Source organism: Salmo salar, chromosome ssa10, assembly GCF_905237065.1.
Source record: "Salmo salar chromosome ssa10, Ssal_v3.1, whole genome shotgun sequence".
NCBI lineage: Eukaryota > Metazoa > Chordata > Actinopteri > Salmoniformes > Salmonidae > Salmo > Salmo salar.
The window spans coordinates 17,012,294-17,029,214 of NC_059451.1; the positions used below are offsets into that span (position 1 = coordinate 17,012,294).

Here is a 16,921-nt window from a genome sequence, read left to right on the forward strand (position 1 = left end):
TTTACAACTCCCTTATCCAAACGGATTACTCATTTACATAGCTGTTATCGTAAAAAAAATAATATAGATGCTTTTTCCATTTGGTTCGCTAGACCTTATTCATGACTTCCTTGCGCGTAAAGGAAGTGGAATTATTAGGGGATTAAGTCAAGGTCAGAATACGGTATACAGTATCAGCCACACAATTTATTCCATCTCCACCCAAAACGAATAGCAGGTGAAGAGCATGCTATTCTCATGCTTAAATTCAAGCTCACAATAAGCATTGCGAGAAAAGAGCAGACAAAGGGAATTACGTTCCATTTACACATGCTTAACTCTGTCTGGAATCACACCCCATATGAGCAATGAGCATGTGTCTGGTTCGTTTCTCTGTCCTGTTAATGTTGAAGGAGTGCGGTCGGAAAGTGCCCATTTGGGGATGTCTGATTTCTGACCACCACTACTAATAAGCTGAGCTTCTCAGTCATTTTTGTAACCGTGTGACAATGTTTTTGAGAAACGAAAACGTAATTATTGAAATGAAACTGTGACAAGAAAAATCATAACTGGCACGCAGATCGGTAGGATAAATTCTTAGCTTCCCCAAATGTGAAATGTAACCATGGCCAGTAGAGAGGAAAGGAAAATGAGCTAGGAAAGGAAATAAGAAAAGGGAGATAGGGTAGGAAGCTAGGAAAGATGGAAAGGAAGCTAGGAAAGGAGGAAAAGAAAGGGAGAGATGAAAGGAGAAAAAGAAACTAGGAAAGGAGGAAATTAGCGAGGAAAGGAATTAAGGAAACAGAGTTAGGAAATGGAGGTAGAGAAAGAAACGAAGTTATCAAAAGGAGGAAAGGAAGCTAGGACATGAGGGAAGGAAAGGGAAAGGAATCTAGGAACAAAAAGGAGGAGTTCATACATGTGGTAGGGATTAACCACAGCCAGTAAGGAGGAAAGGAAGGGAGCGAGAAAAGGAGATGAAAGGGAGCTAGTAATGGAGAAAAGGACGCAAGGAAAGGTAGAAAGGAATCTAAGAAAGAAAAGGAGTTCACAAATGTGTTAGGGATTAAACACGGCCAGTAGATGGCGATAGTATTGCTTTTAGTGACTGGCTAGTTTCGTCACAGGCTGCTGCAGGGCTGCAGCTCCATACTATTGGTCATACCAGCTAAACTTGTGTTGTATGAAGCTTGCTGAACACGCACCAGTTCAAAATATCTTCTTAAACAAAAGATAGGACAATGTGTGCCTTCAATATCAAATGCCATACGGAAACAATTTATTATAAAACCGTTTGGAGAAACATCAAGTAAAAACACAAAATAGATCAATCTTGACACTTGTACCAAGGATGGCCGGCATCCCTACTCAAACAAAAGCAGACAGATGTTAAAACAAGGCAAAGTGATGTGAGCCCCCAAAATTGTTAGGATTCTCAGGTACACAAGCACTTCTCGGCAAATACATTCAATAGTCCAACCCAACCATAGGCATATTCACATCCTAGCCATCTATTTATTCAACATTTGCTTTTGTTTGAATAGGGCGCTAGGCCACACAGTTAGAACCACAAAAAGAAAAACTAGTCAGACAAAACTGGTTCCAAATAAAACATATGAACACCACCATATTCTCCACATTCACATAAAATGGACATTAGCACTGTCGCTCCAGTATTTCTAACCCAATCACAGAACTAAACGAAGGGAAAGAATGAATGTGGACATGTTTTTGCATATGTGTCCATTTGACCCTGTAAGTGTGTGACAATGTGTACAGGTACCCTGCCTTGTCTACAACTAAGTCAGCATAGAGGTGTTCGATAGCAGACAAAATGGAAAATGCATTAAGATGCGGGTTAAATGCAAGAGAGACAAACCACTGTAGACTAGTGGACTATGCGTAGCCTAACCGCCTTCACTCCCAGCCCTTGATGAACCACATGCATCCCTTATGGCGTAGATGACTAAAGAGATTCTTTACCGCGCAGTGGTGAGAAAGTGAAAAACATTAGACGTACACATCCCGAGAGTGGAAGATTTCATCCCAGTACACACAGAAAAAAGACCTACAACTATTAGGAAAACAGACCAGTTGTCTATTTGTGGTTCAGGGTATGAAGAGTAGAGGAGTCAGAGGAAAGTGCAAAAGTTGACTTTGCACACAAATGCTCTATTAGACACACTGTAGAAACCCCAGCATGGGCTATATAAACCCAGAGTACCATGCAATCAAGTATTATGTGTCCTTGTCTCATGCAGCATGCATCTAACAAAGGCGTAAACAAGAGAAAATGCATCATACTGTATTCTTATAGAACAGTTCGGAAGTTTTACAGTTCCAAAAAGACTAAAGCCTTTAAAAACAGTGTAGTGTTGAAATGCACAGACTGCAATACAATACCTACACAAGTACATAGAAATACAGGATTACAAAATACCATTTGTTGAAATTGTACATAGCATGTTCATTGTAAACAATTCTGACCGGCTTTGCGAGATAGCATGTCCTGGGTATAATTTCCTTTCACCACCGCTGACATCTGAGTAGTTCATCAAATCTGAAAATATAGACCTCTTTTGAGGATCTGTTGAGACTTCGAAAGAACCCCCTCCCACCGCCAACTTTTGATATATACAGACAGTTACATAACAGCAAGTACAATTTGACACAATATCAACCTTCAGAACTAGTGTAGTGTATAAAAGGCCCAAAATGATGGTGTTCAACATATCTAATTGTACAATATGCATCGCAATACTGATGTGATTTCCCCAACAAGCTTCATCCTTGAGGCACATTTTTACAGCCATTGTTGTTCACACCACTTGTGCAACTGGTATGTTGGTATACTCCAAAATATAATAATAATGCATATGGCATTAACAGACTCCGATATCAAAATACATACATAAATACATGTACAGTACAAAGACCATGAAACTATCATCTGTTCCTAATATCTAAGCCCTGGGTTCTGACTGAAGGTATGTGACGCTCCTCCATTGTTGCCTCTTCCTTATGTCGTTTACAAAATTCATGTCAAAATATACATTTTCCTTAGTGCACTTTACCCCAATGTAAACATCAACACACAGAAGATGAAAGAGGAATGGGTTTCTTACGCATGGGCATTTTCACACGCACACTGGTCATTGTGCTCAGATATGAGTATAATATGTAGATAAAGGTCAAAGGCTGCATTGAGGATCATTTGAAAATATGCAAGCGGATCTTGTGGAAAGCTTAAACTGTTTATCTTTAGCTTGGCGGCGTCACCTGGACAGCTGAATTCTAGGATGTAGCCTAAAACAGGTTTGAGAGCAAAACTATCTATCTGTGTCTCATCAAAACAATATCCTGTCAACAATTGCCTCTGTGACAGAGATTAGGTGACAGCATTTGATAGGATTAAAGTTCCATGCTTTACTAGTACAAGCATTGGCAGCAAGCTCAAATTGCCATGCTACCATGATTTCAGCGAAATCAAGTGGTATAAACCCGGTTGTCCATGAGAATCAGCACAGAGGAACCAGGAAACCCAGAAGTGGATGAGGTCAGGATGAACGAACATAATGATGAGGTTAGGACAAAATATTGTGCAGTATAATCAACAGGTTTCAAAACGAACTAAACCTGGCTTTAATTTATATGTTAAATAAGATTGGAAGAAATACCCTCTTTGTGAGTTGGGTAAAAATGCTTAGAAATATAAACTAGCAAAATAATTGAAGCATTCGTAAAGGGGACTGCATTTTCCTGCTACTATCAAGCCTGCAAACAAGGGAATAAGAGCTATTTGGCAAACAAGAAAGGCCCTCATTCCATAAGATATGGGTTAAGAGAACAAAAACAAAACAAATCTGTTTCATGGCAGCTAATACCATTTGTTAGTAATACAATGTCTTCACATCAACCAAAACCTGACCTAGCCACAGTGCATTCGGAAAGTATTCAGACCCCTTGACCTTTTCCACATTTTGTTACGTTACAGCCTTATTCTAAAATGAATTAAATAGTTCAATCTACACACAATACCCCTTAATGACAATGCAAAAACAGGTTTTTAGATTTTTTTGCAAATATATAAAAAATAACAAAACTGATATATTTTACATAAGTATTCAGATCTCAGTACTTTGTCGAAACATCTTTGGCAGCGATTATAGCCTCGATTCTTCTTGGGTATGACGCTACAAGCTTGGCACACCTGTATTTGGGGAGTTTCTCCAATTCTTCTCTGCAGATCCTCTCGAGCTCTGTGAAGTTGGATGGGGGGGGCGTCGCTGCACAGCTATTTTCTCTCCAGAGATGTTAGATCGGGTCCAAGTCTGGGCTCTGGCTGGGCCACTCAAGGACATTCAAAGACTTGTCCTGAAGCCACTCCTGCGTTGTCTTGGCTATGTGCTTAGGGTCATTGGAGCAGGTTATCATCAAGGATTTCTCTGTACTTTGCTCTGTTCATCTTTCCCTCGATCCTGACTAGTCTCCCACTCCCTGCCGCTGAAAAACATCCCCATAGCATGATGCTGCCACCACTATGCTTCACCATAGGGATGGTGCCAGGTTTCCTCCAGACGTGACACTTGGCATTCAGGCCAAAGAGTTCAATCTTGGTTTCATCAGACCAGAGAATATTGTTTCTCATGGTCGGAGAGTCCTTTAGGTGCCTTTTGGCAAACACCAAGCGGGCTGTCATGTGCCTTTTACTGAGGAGTGGCTTCTGTCTGGCCGCTCTACCATAAAGGCCTGATCGGTGGAGTGCTACAGAGATGGTTGTCCTTCTGGAAGGTTCTCCCATCTCCACAGAGGAACTCTGGAGCTCTGTCAGAGTGACCATCGGGTTCTTGGTCACCTCCCTGACCAAGGCCCTTCTCCCCCGATTGCTCAGGAAGAGTCTTGGTGGTTCCAAACTTATTCCATTTAAGAATGATGGAGGCCACTGTGTTCTTGGGGACCTTCAATGCTGCAGACATTTTTTGGTATCCTTCCCCAGATCTGTGCCTAGACACAATTCTGTGTCGGAGCTCTTAGGGCAATTCCTTCGACATCATGGCTTGGTTTTTGCTCTGACATGCACTGTCAACCGTGGGGCCTTATATAGACAGGTGTGTGCCTTTCCAAATCATGTCCAATCAATTTAATTTATCACAGGTGGACTCCAATCAAGCTGTAGAAACATCTCAAGGATGATCAATGGAAACAGGATGCACCTGAACTCAATTTCGAGTCTCATAGCAAAGGGTTTTAATACTTATGTAAATAAAGTATCGTTTTTTAAAATTTTTTAATACATTTGCAAAAGAAAATCTAAAACACTGTTTTTGCTTTGTCATTATGAGGTATTGTGTGTAGATTGATGAGGGGAAAAAACGATTAAATACGTTTTTGAATAAGTGTGTAACATAACAAAATGTGGAAAAAGTCAAGGGGTCTGAATACTTTACGAATGCACTGTAATTAGTTCAAATAAGAATTGCCCTGCAGTTTTATATGATTCAAAATATACTTCAAACTGTTCAAGATGCAGTCGGGGATCTTAAGCACAACAAATTCGTAACATATTGTTTGAATTGGATTCGTAACATATCATACGAATTGGAAAAAAAAAAAAATAATGTAATGGATGGCGTTGTACCCAATTGGATGATGTAGTACACAAAAAAAGGGACCCGTTTTGGCTCTTTAGCACCACTGTCAAAACTACTGGCTGAGATTATACAAAAGCATCACTAAGTCTCAGCGTACGAGCCTAAATCAAAACATGAATGTGTAAAAAATGAATTCCTCTCAAACTACTCACTTCTTTGAACTACTATTAGCAACTACTATGTACCATGTTTAAAAATAGACATAACAACAAAATATATGGACACAAAACATGATTTAACCTTGGCTAGCCACTATCAATTTAACATTTTCCTTTTTTGGCCCCAAAAATCCACTTAGCTTATAAAAGTAATAAATAAGCCCAGGAAATAAAGTGCAATCTATTTCCTAGTGTTACATATTTACAAAACAATATCCTGGATCAAGTGAAATCTACAAAACAAAATCAATGTCGCAATTTGTTTGAGTTCCTTCGCAGGGGAAACACACTTTTGCCCAAACATTTCCTTCCTTCAACAGTGAGAGTGTCAAGGTGCATCCTTGGAAGATATGTGCTGCATGAAATGATTCAAGGAAATGTCACTTCCTTAGCTTCCCTTTCTGGGGGCTAGAGTCTACTGCGGTATCCCCAACCTTATCAGAGGCAGTTTTGTGCAAAGCAGCTGTCACTTCTGGTGCCTTACTGGAGCCGTTCACCGTGAGAGAGACATCCTTAACAAGCTGCTGTGTGCCAATGTTGTTATCGGTAGAGTCGGGCTCCTGTCTCTTGCCGTCCTCCTCCTCTCCGTCTGAGCACGGCTCCCAGTCATCCTGCTCTTCGCTCTCCGTCGAGCCCTGCACAGCAATCTGAGGCACCAGGGTGAAGCGTTTCACCTCCGTCACCTCCTCGCTGGGTTGGGACATGGGCGTCCAGGAGGCTGCCCTCTGCTGGAGCCGGTTGGCTCCAGGGGCAGTGAGCATCACGGTGAACGTGGGGTTTGTCTTCTGGTCGTCAGACTCGTCAAAGCTCACCTCCTGCACCGCCTCCTGCTTCTTGAAGGAGTCACGGCGCTCCGAAAGGTTGAGCTTCCTCATCACCACCAATTGCTCTGAACGCTCCGCCGCCCAGTCCCTCAGCCTCTGGCAGCCCCCGTAACCCCCCAGCAGCCTCCCGTGGTCCCCGAGGTAGGAGACCCCCCCGCCGCAGACCCCCTCCGCCTCCACGTCCTCCCCCTTGCCCTGGAAAGGCACCTCCAACGTGTGCCTGCGGTGGGGGTATGACTTCTTGTCAACGTGGTAGGCGCTGGAGAGCCTCTCAGCCGACTGCACCCTCTTTAGGAGGGGAGAGCGGGGCGGCTCTGCGCTGCGGGGGCGCACACAATGGCGGACAATGGTTGGGGGGGACAGAGTCTTGCCACGGACTGTGTGGAAGGTCTTGGTGATGCCAGGGAGGGGAGAAGGGGAGCGCTGGGGCGACAGAGGCTGGGGAGAGGAGTTGCAGGCCAGGGGGGACGGGGGGATGCTGCTGGTGGACTTGCGGCGACCCACCTTGGTGTAACGCTGGATACTCAGCTTGGAGCCCAGGCCGTGCAGGGAGCTGGGCCGGATGTGTGCAGCCGGGGAGCTGGGAGAGCTGGAGCAGGGAGAAGTGCTCTGTGGAGAGTTTGTGTCTGAGGGAGAGGTGAATACAGAGTAAGTTTACAGTCCACCTCAAAAGGGGCTATTGCATTGTCATGGACTAAGCGATATTGCAAGCAAAATGGGGAGATAAAAGCTTAAGTTAGTGGTAACAGTAGCGTAGTAATACAGTTGTGACTGTAGCCATAGTAGTAGTAACAGTAGTATTAGTAGTCCTAGTTAGTGTCAGTAGCAACATTGCTGCAGAAGCGTGGGCCTTGTCTTACCTGCAGCCTGGTGGTCGGGGGCAGGACTGCGGCAGGGGGTGGAGGGGCCAGGTGACAGGCTGTGTGTGGGGGAGCCTGGCAGGCTCTCGCTGGACGACACAGAGTGGTGCTGCAGTCCAGAGTTGAAGCTGCGGCTGCTGTGAATCACCGTGCTCTGCTTGGACAGCTTCTTCAGGATGCTCCGCCGCCTAGCTCAGTCAGTGGTTACAAAAAGTTATGAAGGGCTAGCGAAGTGCTTGCGAAGGGTTTTGAAGGGTAAATAGAGCCATAACATTATTATTATAGTATGTGATTCACAGCCTGGGAGTTTGTTTTTTCTGTATATGTATGCTGTAAAATAATTCTCATTGAGTATAATTTTGTTTTCTAATTGATCAGGGTTAGGTCAACTTGTTTCACGATGATGACAGTAGAGTTATAGAAATGAGAGGGAATACTCTGTGCATTAAGGAGGTCTTCTACAGTATACCTTACGTTTCTTAACCTAAAGTCAAGGCTTAGATTTATTAACTCCATTTTGAAAAAAGGCAACACTGGTGAGGTATGCAGTTTGTTGTCATCCATGCGGTAGTGTGTAGTGATCTCGATTGAACACTGGGGGTAGATTCATGTCGACGGGCGTCAAGTTCCTCTGTGTCCACATCACTAAGGATCTATCATGGTCCACACACCAACACATGCCTCTTCCCCCTCAGGAGACTGAAAAGATTTGGCATGGGCCCTAAGATCCTCATAAATGTTATACAGCTGCACCATTGAGAGCATCTTGACCGGCTGAGTCACCGCTTGGTATGGCAACCGCTTGGCATCCGACCGCAGGGCGATACAGAGGGTAGTGCGTATGGCCCAGTACATCACTTGGGTCGAGCTTCCTGTCATCCAGGACCTCTATACTAGGCAATGTCAGAGGAAGGCCCTAAAGACTCCAGCCAATCAATTCATAGTCTGTTCTCTCTGTTACCGTACGGCAAGCGGTACCGATGCACCAAGTCTGGAACCAACAGGACCCTGAACAGCTTCTACCCCCCAAGCCATAAGACTGCTAAATAGTTAGTCGAAAAGTTAGACCAGTAGCAATTTGGCTATCTGCATTGACCCTTTTTGCATGAACTTTTTGGACTCGTCGTATACACTGCTGCTACTGTTTATTATCTGTCACTTTATTCCTAGTTAAATGTACATATATTGCTCAATTACTTTGTACCCCTGCATATTGACTCGGTACTGGTACCTCGTGTATATAGCAAAGTTCGTTACTCATTGTGTATTTATTATTACTTTTATTGTTACGCAAATACTTTTCTATTATTTCTCTATTTTATTTCTCTCAGCATTGTTGGTAAGGGCCCGTGGGTAAGCATTTTTTCTGTTAGACTACACCTGTTGCTTACGAAGCATGTAACAAATACAATCTGACTCGATTTGTAATAGTGCCTTTTGCAGTACGACTCTTGCTGGATGTATTTATATAAATGTTTTGAAACAGTATCAACCCCCGCCAGGTTAATATTTCATAACAATACGGCAGCGATATTCCATCAAATTAAATGAGCACAAAAAACAAATCAAAATATTTTCCCCTCACCTGTCCTGATTGTCCCTTCTTTTGCTTTTCTTGCTGCGTCTTGCCATCTTTCCCTTGTGGCTGGTCTTTCGAGCTGGCCCGACCTTGATTGACGTGTTCTCCAATGCAGTAGTCTGAAGGGCCACCTTGCCGCCACTCTGTTGGTGTTTCACAAAAAACTATGAAGGATTGGATCCTCTAATATCACCAACAGTGTTGTTATAGGTTGACAGTAGGTATAGGCTCTAGGGTGTGTATTGTTTTATGTACCTTCAGAAGCAGCTCCATCATCTCTGTGTGGACCAGACCCTGCACGGACTCTCCATTCACGTGAGTGATGAGGTCACCAGCCCTCAGTCCTGCCTCGTGGGCTGGGCTGCCATCTTCCACACTCTGTAAAACAAAAGTTTTTTTTTTTTATTATCACAATTCCTCAGTCTTTGTGGGGTGATGCCGCCTTTTATTATGTAACTATTGGCTAATTCTGGAGCAGGATAGCAAAGGGGCACTCACCGAGACCATGTGGTGCACAGTGTAAACGTCGCTGTCGCCCATGTAGACGCGGATGGCCTGCATGGTGAAGCCGTATTTCTTCCCTGAGCTGTGGATGATGATGGGTGGCCGCAGGCTTCTGAGGCTAAGCGACAGGTCGCGGCTGGGGGACGAATCGCGGGATGAATGATTGGAGGAGAGCGAGCGCGAAGAGATGGGGCTGGGCTGGAGGCCGCCGGGCATATCATCTGGAATGGTACACAAAGGATGAGTTCAAGTTCAGGAAATGAGAAAAGGGATGGGGCAATGGTTGAATTTAGAACAAGCGCCTGCTCTTGTTTAGCATTTACAATCAACTTAACAGCCATTAGCTCTGTGCAAACACACCTGCCATACCACACCCTATTCAGCAATATTTGCCTGCTGGGCACTAGTAACCCTGTATGACTAACTTACACTATATATACAAAAGCATGTGGACACCCCTTCAAATTAGTGTATTCGGCTATTTCAGCCACACCTGTTGCTGACAGCTGCATAAAATCGAACACACAGCCATGTAATCTCCATAGACAAACATTAGCAGTATAATGGCCTTACTGAAGAGCTCAGTGACTTTCAACGTGGCACCGTCATAGGATGCCACCTTTCCAACAAGTCAGTTCGTCAATGTTCTGCCCTGCTAGAGCTGCCACGGTCGACTGTAAGCGCTGTTATTTTGAAGTGGATACCTCTAGGAGCAACAACGGCTCAGCCGTGAAGTGGTAGGCCACACAAGCTCACAGAACGGGACCACAGAGTGCTGAACCGCAAAAGTCAACGTTACGATTGACTTTTGTAATGCATTACCCCCAACACAGACCTGCAGTGATGATGAGAGACAGGGCGGAGATGGAGGCAGACTTGGGGACTTTGCCCCCAAGCCTCGGTCTGTCTGGTGTCTGTCTATCTGGTGTCTCCAGCTGGTTTCCAAAGCGTTGGGGGGCTCTGTGGTTCCTGGGGGAAGAGTGTTTGGCCCCAGTGCTGTTGCTACGAATCCTGATCCGATGCAGGTTTGACACTACCACCTCAGCTGTAATACACAGGAATAAGGGTTCAAATCAAATTTGTTTGACCAAAACAGGCAATGTCCAAAGTATCTTTGCAAATAATTTGGTCTGGATGGAAGCTCACTCTAAAGAGAAATTTCATACACTTGAACTCTGTGTTTGTGCCTAGACTGCTTTTTGTTTTGACTGTTTGCCCTTTGATCAGTCTGCACCTGGCTTGGTCATGAATCCTCCTATCAACAAAAAGCAATATCACACAAATCTGTTTGTTTTTATGAAGAATGTTTCATGAGAAATTAAATATCTTATGTGATATTTGAATTTCTGTTGGTTTCCATGAGGCTGTGCAGACTTGAAGAAGAGTGGAGGGGCTTGGGACTGAGCTCACCTTCGTCGTCTGTGGAGAAGGCGAAGCGGGGCATGGTCTCCAGACTGTGGGTGCTGCTCATCACCAGGGGGCTGGTGCCCCTCTCAGAATGGAAGGAATTGGACGAGGCCCGAGGGCGCAGGCTGCAACACATCAACGGCAGTGTCAGTTAGGAGTAGAAGGGGCAATGGTGACATCCTATCTACAGCTAAAATAGTAATTTATGATGTGTGCAGCCATTGGTTAATGCACACCCTATTCAGCAAACATTTCTTGACTTTTCGGAACTAATCATCATTTTATGCACTTTCACCCAATGTTTTGGAGCGCGTCCAATAAAGACGTGTTTTAACTCTTACACAGGGAATCCTAACAGAAACATAGAGCTACAAACTCATCTTGGCTCTGCTCACCTGCCCCTGCGATCTTGGTGCTGGCGTTCCTGTCTCTGGATGTCTCCTCCCAGGGAGGGTGTGAAACGCCCATCCCAGCCCTCCTTGTCCTCACTGTGGCTGCGGTCCGATGAGAAGCTCAGGTTGGACGGTGTGGCCAGATGTTCTGTGCTGCTGTACACCTGAAAGCATGGAGTAGCCACATTAGCTAGGGTGGTCAAGTTTGGTGAACTTGGCACCAACAAAACCTTTTTTTCTCTTTCACAGATTTAAGGAGTTTTCCATTATATTGTATTTACAAAGAATTGCTCAACAAACGACTAATATTATTGACATTTGTAATATTTTAAAAAGGTACGTTCCGAACCTTGCTGAAGCGGTTTGACCAGGAGGAAAACTGACGGATTTCCAGGGAAGACTCTTCATCGTTGGTTTCGTCATCCTCATCTGAGGCCAAATGGTGGTAACGCTCTAAGCGAGCTGCAAACATGACAACACAAAATGAGTGGAACTCAGGAACAAGGACCGTACCGTAAAATCCGAACCAGGACATTTAGTGTATTTCAGGAAAACATATAGTTTTCATTAAACACAATTGACTAGTGAAAATATCAATAAGCATTAGACCGGCATGAAGAGCAAATATCACTACATCTGTGGAGATATACTGGCAATAGAAAGAATGGATCTTTGTCTTTAATGAGAGAACTTATGAAGGACTGCCCGTACTGTCAAAGTAGCTGGTGTCGTCCTCCGCTTCCAGCTGAGGGATGAATTCGGCTTTCAGTCGCAGTAGTCCGTTCCAGTCCAGACGTAAGAAAAAGGGGTGTTGTTTTACCTCAGGTGCTCCTCCTAGAACAATATTTAGTTTTCCGATTACGGTCGTGTGCAAATCTCAGAAAAATAGCCAACAGCAACACGTCAGACTAGGATGATGTGGAATGAAAGACGAGGCCTCGGGTTCCAATATCTAGACTAGCGCACCACTTAGAATGAAGCAATAGGGCATGCATTCTAAGTGGGATGCTAGTATGGACGTTGGAACGTAGTTTTGTTGTCTACGAACCTGTCCCCAGTCGCTCCAGAGGGCTCTGCCTCAGCAGCCGTGTGATCATGTCCTGGGCGTCTGCAGGTAAAGCATCATCCCCATCGGGCCAGATGATGTCATCTGTACATCGAGCAAGCAAACGTTAATGAGAGGATCTCCACATTAAACACAATTAAAGAAAGCCTACATACTGTACATATTCCATCAACGGAATACTTACCACTGACAACCTGCCCAAAGAGTTCCTCGGGAGTGTCCCCAAAGAAGGGCACACATCCAACCAGGAACTCATACAGGATGACTCCCATGGCCCACCAGTCTACTGGCTTCCCATAGCCCTGTCTCAGTATCACCTCTGGGGCTATGTACTCTGGGGTGCCACACACCTAGAGAACCACACCAATAATATTCAGTTATACCGTAACATTTGCATTCAGATTTTTGTAACACAATGGAGTTTAGTTACACAGTAGTTATGAGATGGTACACCTATACTGGGTTGAGTATTTGAAAGTATTTGAAAGTATTTGTATTCCAAAAAAAATTGTCTGGCATTTCGGTATATTGTTTTCCTATGCCTTATTATGGAGCTGAATGTATTTATAGTGAAAGGACAAATAAAGGGTTAAGTGGTTGACAAGACTCTCACCTGTTTGTCGATGAACTCCCTGGTGTCTTTCTCCATGTGACCCTCGTAAAGGTTAGTGGTCATGTTCATCAGGCCAATTCTGGACAGGCCAAAGTCGGTCAATTTGATGTGGCCCATAGAAGTGATCAACAAGCTGCAGGTGGCATAGAGAGAAATGTTAAAGCTACATGTTCTTCGACTTGAGGTACGGTACCTTCAGAAAGTATTCACACCCATTTTTCCACATTTTGATGTGTTACAGCATGAATTTAAAATGTATTACATTTAGATTTTGTGTCACTGGCCTACAAACAATAACCCATAATGTCAAAGTGGAATTATGTTTTTATAAATAGCTATATATTTTCTAAAAATTAAAAGGTGTAATGTCTTTTGTAAATAAGTATTCAACCCCTTCGTTATGGCAAGCCTAAATAAATTCAGGAGTAAAAATTTGCTTAACAAGTCACATAAGTTGCATGGATTCACTCTGTGTGCAATAATAGTGGTTAACATGATTTTTGAATGGCAACCTCATCTCTGTACCCCACACATAACATGATCTGTAAGGTCCCTGAGTCGAGCAGTGAGTTTCAAACACAGATTCAATCACAAAGACCAGGGAGATTTTCCAATGCCTTGCAAAGAAGGGCACCTATTGGTAGAAAAAAAAGACATTGAATACCCCTTTGAGCAGGATGAAGTTATTAATCACTCTTTGGATGGTGTATCAATACACCCAGTCACTACAAAGATACAGGCGTCCTTCCTAGCGCCTAAGTTGCCAGAGAGGAAGGAAACCGCTCAGGGATTTCACCATGAGGCCAATGGTGACTTTAAAATAGTTACAGCGTTTAATGGCTGTGATAGAAGAAAACTGAAGACGGATGAACAACATTGTAGTTGCTCCACAATACTAACCTAAATGACAGAGTGAAAAGAAGGGAGCCTGTAGAGAATAAAAATATTCCAAAACATGCCAATAAGGCATTTAAGTAAAACTGAAAAAAATGTGGCCTGAAAACAAAGCATTATGTTTAGGGAAAATCCAATGCAACACATCACTGAGTACCACTCTTTATATTTGTGGCTACATCATGTTATGGGTATGCTTGTCATCGGCAAAGACTAGGGAGTTCTTTTTTTAATGTACGGAATAGAGCTAAGCACATGCAAAATCCTAAAGGTAAACCTGTTTCAGTCTGCTTTCCAACAGACACTGGGAGACAAATTCACCTTTCAGCAGGACAACTACCTAAAACACAAGGCCAAATATACATCTATACTGAAGTTGCTTACCAAGACGACACTGAGTGTTCTTTAGCTCCTAGTTACAGTTTTGACCTAAATTGTCTTGAAAACTTATGGCAAGACTTGAAAATGGCTGTCTAGAAATGATCAACAACCAACTTGAAAGAGCTGAAGAATAATAAAAAATAAATAAATAAATGTGCCGATATTATACAATCCTGCTGTGCAAAGCTCTTAGAGACTTGCCCAGAAAGACAGCTGTAATCGCTGCCAAAGGTGATTCTAACATGTATTGACTCAGGGGTGTGACAAATTTGCAAAAATGTAGATGTTTTTATTTTCTTCACTTTGTCATTATGGGGTATTGTGTGTAGATGGGTGAGGGGGGAAAAAACGATTTAATCCATTTTGAATTCAGGCTGTAACACAACAAAATGTGGAGTAAGTCAAGGGGTATGAATACTTTCTGAAGGCACTGCTTGTAAAGAGGTTTAAAGCTTATTGTGGACTCACTTGTCAGGTTTGAGGTCTCTATGAACAATGCCGTAGTTGTGAAGGTACTCCAAGGCCAGCACAGTCTCAGCAAAGTACATCCGGGTCATGTCCACGGGAAGGGGGCCCATGTTCTTCAGCAGGTTAGCACAGTCCCCACCTGCAAGAGATAATCAACAGTTATGCTAAAGCTAGGAGAAATCATGGGTGGATCAAATTTGCCTTTCCAACTATACTGAACAAAAATATTATATATAAATGCAACATGTAAAGTGTTGGTCCCATGTTTCATGAGCTGAAATAAAAGATCCCAGAAATGTTTCATACCCACAGAAAAGCTTATTTCTCAAAAAAATTGGTGCACAAATTTGTTTACATCCCTGTTAGTGAGCATTTCTCCTTTGCCAAGATAATCCATCCACCTGACAGGTGTGGCATATCAAGAATTTGATTAAACAGCACGATCATTACACAATAAAAGGCCACTCTATAATGTGCAGTTTTGTCACACAACACAATGCCACAGATGTCTCAAGTTGTGAGGGAGCGTCATTTGGCATGCTGACTGCAGGAATGTCCACCAGAGCTGTTGCCAGAGAATTGAATGTTAATTTCTCTACCATAAGCCGCCTCCAACGTCGTTTTAGAGAATTTGGAAGTACGTCCAACCAGCCTCACAACCACAGACCACATGTAACCACGCCAGCCCAGGAGCTCCACATCCGGCTTCTTCACCTGCGGGATCGTCTGAGACCAGCTACCCGGACAGCTGATGAAAATGATGAGTATTTCTGTCTGCAATAAAGCCCCTTGTGTGGAAAAACTCATCCTGATTGGCTGCGCCCTTACCCAGTCATGTAAAATCCATAGATTAGAGCCTAATTAATTAATTTCAATTGACTGACTTCCTTATATGCACTGTAACTCAGCAAAATCGTTAATTGTTGCGTTTATATTTTTGTTCAGTATATTTCCATTCCAACATGACAGAGTCATGATAAACATATCGCTTTTGGGTTAGAATATCATATGACATTACCTTCCACATACTCCATCACCATGCACAGGTGGCGTCGTGTCTCAAAGGAGCAGAACATGGAGACCACAAATGGGTTCTCGGCGAAGGTTAGGATGTCCCGCTCCACAAACACCTGCTGGATCTGGTTCCTCAGGACAAGGTTTTGCCTGTTGATCTTCTTCATGGCGAAACGTTGCCGAGTGTCTCTGTGTCGGACCAGGTATACAGCCCTGCCAACCACCACAGGACAGGAGCCATGTCATACAAGACCTCCACATTGATAATCCATGACTACAGGGACAGTTCAATCCATAAAAGTGGAATTGTAGTTAATATTCAATAGTTTTCTAAATGTTTACTAACCATGACAGAAGTCTACAGTTGGCATTTTACTGTTAACCTTTAACTGACTATAACTGAAGTGACAGAGTGCACTGATTTCAAATCAACATGATAATAGCTAATTGGGAGTCCATGTTTTCAGTGATCAGCGTGGTTAACCACTTGCCTGTTTAGCGCTTACCCATAGGCTCCATTACTGATGAGCTTGATGGTTTCAAAGTCACTCTCCAGTGGTTTCCTTCGCGTCGGGGTGAGTGCCTGGGGACACTTGTTCTGCTGCAAACAGTGCAAACAATAAGAGAATTAAGAGGCAGCCATTATTCAAAAGGTGCCAGGGGACCCATTAACCCACTGGTGCCAGTATGATTACATAGCCGGTCTACCAAATAACGTCATGTAAATAAAGCTGCTTATTATGTTGTTAACTGAAAGTCCAGTTTATGTGATTCTGTTGGCAATCTCATGCTAAAAACCTAGTACATCACAGGCAAGCTAATGCCCAATTCACATTCGTGACATTTTTCATTACGCGGTAAGTCCTCTTAACGTAATCTCGTTCTGCTACTGGACGGAGAGCATAGGGTTTCACAATGCAAGGCAAAATGGAGGAGAGCCTAGTTTCTCGTCCGAGAAGGCATTTATTTTGGGAGATTGTAAAATAGGCCCTTTTCATTCAAGACAGGAGAAACGTACTGTTTCAGGTGATAATAAAACATGTTTCGTTGAGTTACTTTTTCCTCAACTTCTTTCTCTAACTTTCTATCAAGTCAAGCTAGCTTACAGAGCAGCTAGCTAGCTAACTAAAA

General features: G+C 43.4%; 1 protein-coding gene across 6 annotated transcripts in view; it reads right to left on the bottom strand.

The window, feature by feature from the left end:
* Nucleotides 1-5,616: 5,616 nt before the first annotated feature.
* The window catches only part of mast3b (microtubule associated serine/threonine kinase 3b), a 53,009-nt gene continuing 41,704 nt past the window's right edge, over nucleotides 5,617-16,921 (bottom strand). For all 6 annotated transcript variants that reach the window (XM_045687407.1, XM_014216097.2, XM_014216095.2 and 3 more), the window contains 16 exons: nucleotides 16,297-16,391; nucleotides 15,795-16,003; nucleotides 14,777-14,915; nucleotides 13,034-13,166; nucleotides 12,605-12,770; nucleotides 12,403-12,504; nucleotides 12,066-12,188; nucleotides 11,704-11,816; nucleotides 11,358-11,518; nucleotides 10,966-11,087; nucleotides 10,391-10,600; nucleotides 9,550-9,776; nucleotides 9,307-9,429; nucleotides 9,058-9,194; nucleotides 7,473-7,660; nucleotides 5,617-7,238 (listed from right to left, as the gene is read on the bottom strand). In XM_045687407.1, the coding sequence (XP_045543363.1) occupies nucleotides 6,169-7,238; nucleotides 7,473-7,660; nucleotides 9,058-9,194; nucleotides 9,307-9,429; nucleotides 9,550-9,776; nucleotides 10,391-10,600; nucleotides 10,966-11,087; nucleotides 11,358-11,518; nucleotides 11,704-11,816; nucleotides 12,066-12,188; nucleotides 12,403-12,504; nucleotides 12,605-12,770; nucleotides 13,034-13,166; nucleotides 14,777-14,915; nucleotides 15,795-16,003; nucleotides 16,297-16,391 (3,318 nt within the window). In that variant the 3' untranslated portion in view covers nucleotides 5,617-6,168. The remainder of the gene's footprint in view (nucleotides 7,239-7,472; nucleotides 7,661-9,057; nucleotides 9,195-9,306; nucleotides 9,430-9,549; nucleotides 9,777-10,390; nucleotides 10,601-10,965; nucleotides 11,088-11,357; nucleotides 11,519-11,703; nucleotides 11,817-12,065; nucleotides 12,189-12,402; nucleotides 12,505-12,604; nucleotides 12,771-13,033; nucleotides 13,167-14,776; nucleotides 14,916-15,794; nucleotides 16,004-16,296; nucleotides 16,392-16,921) is intronic.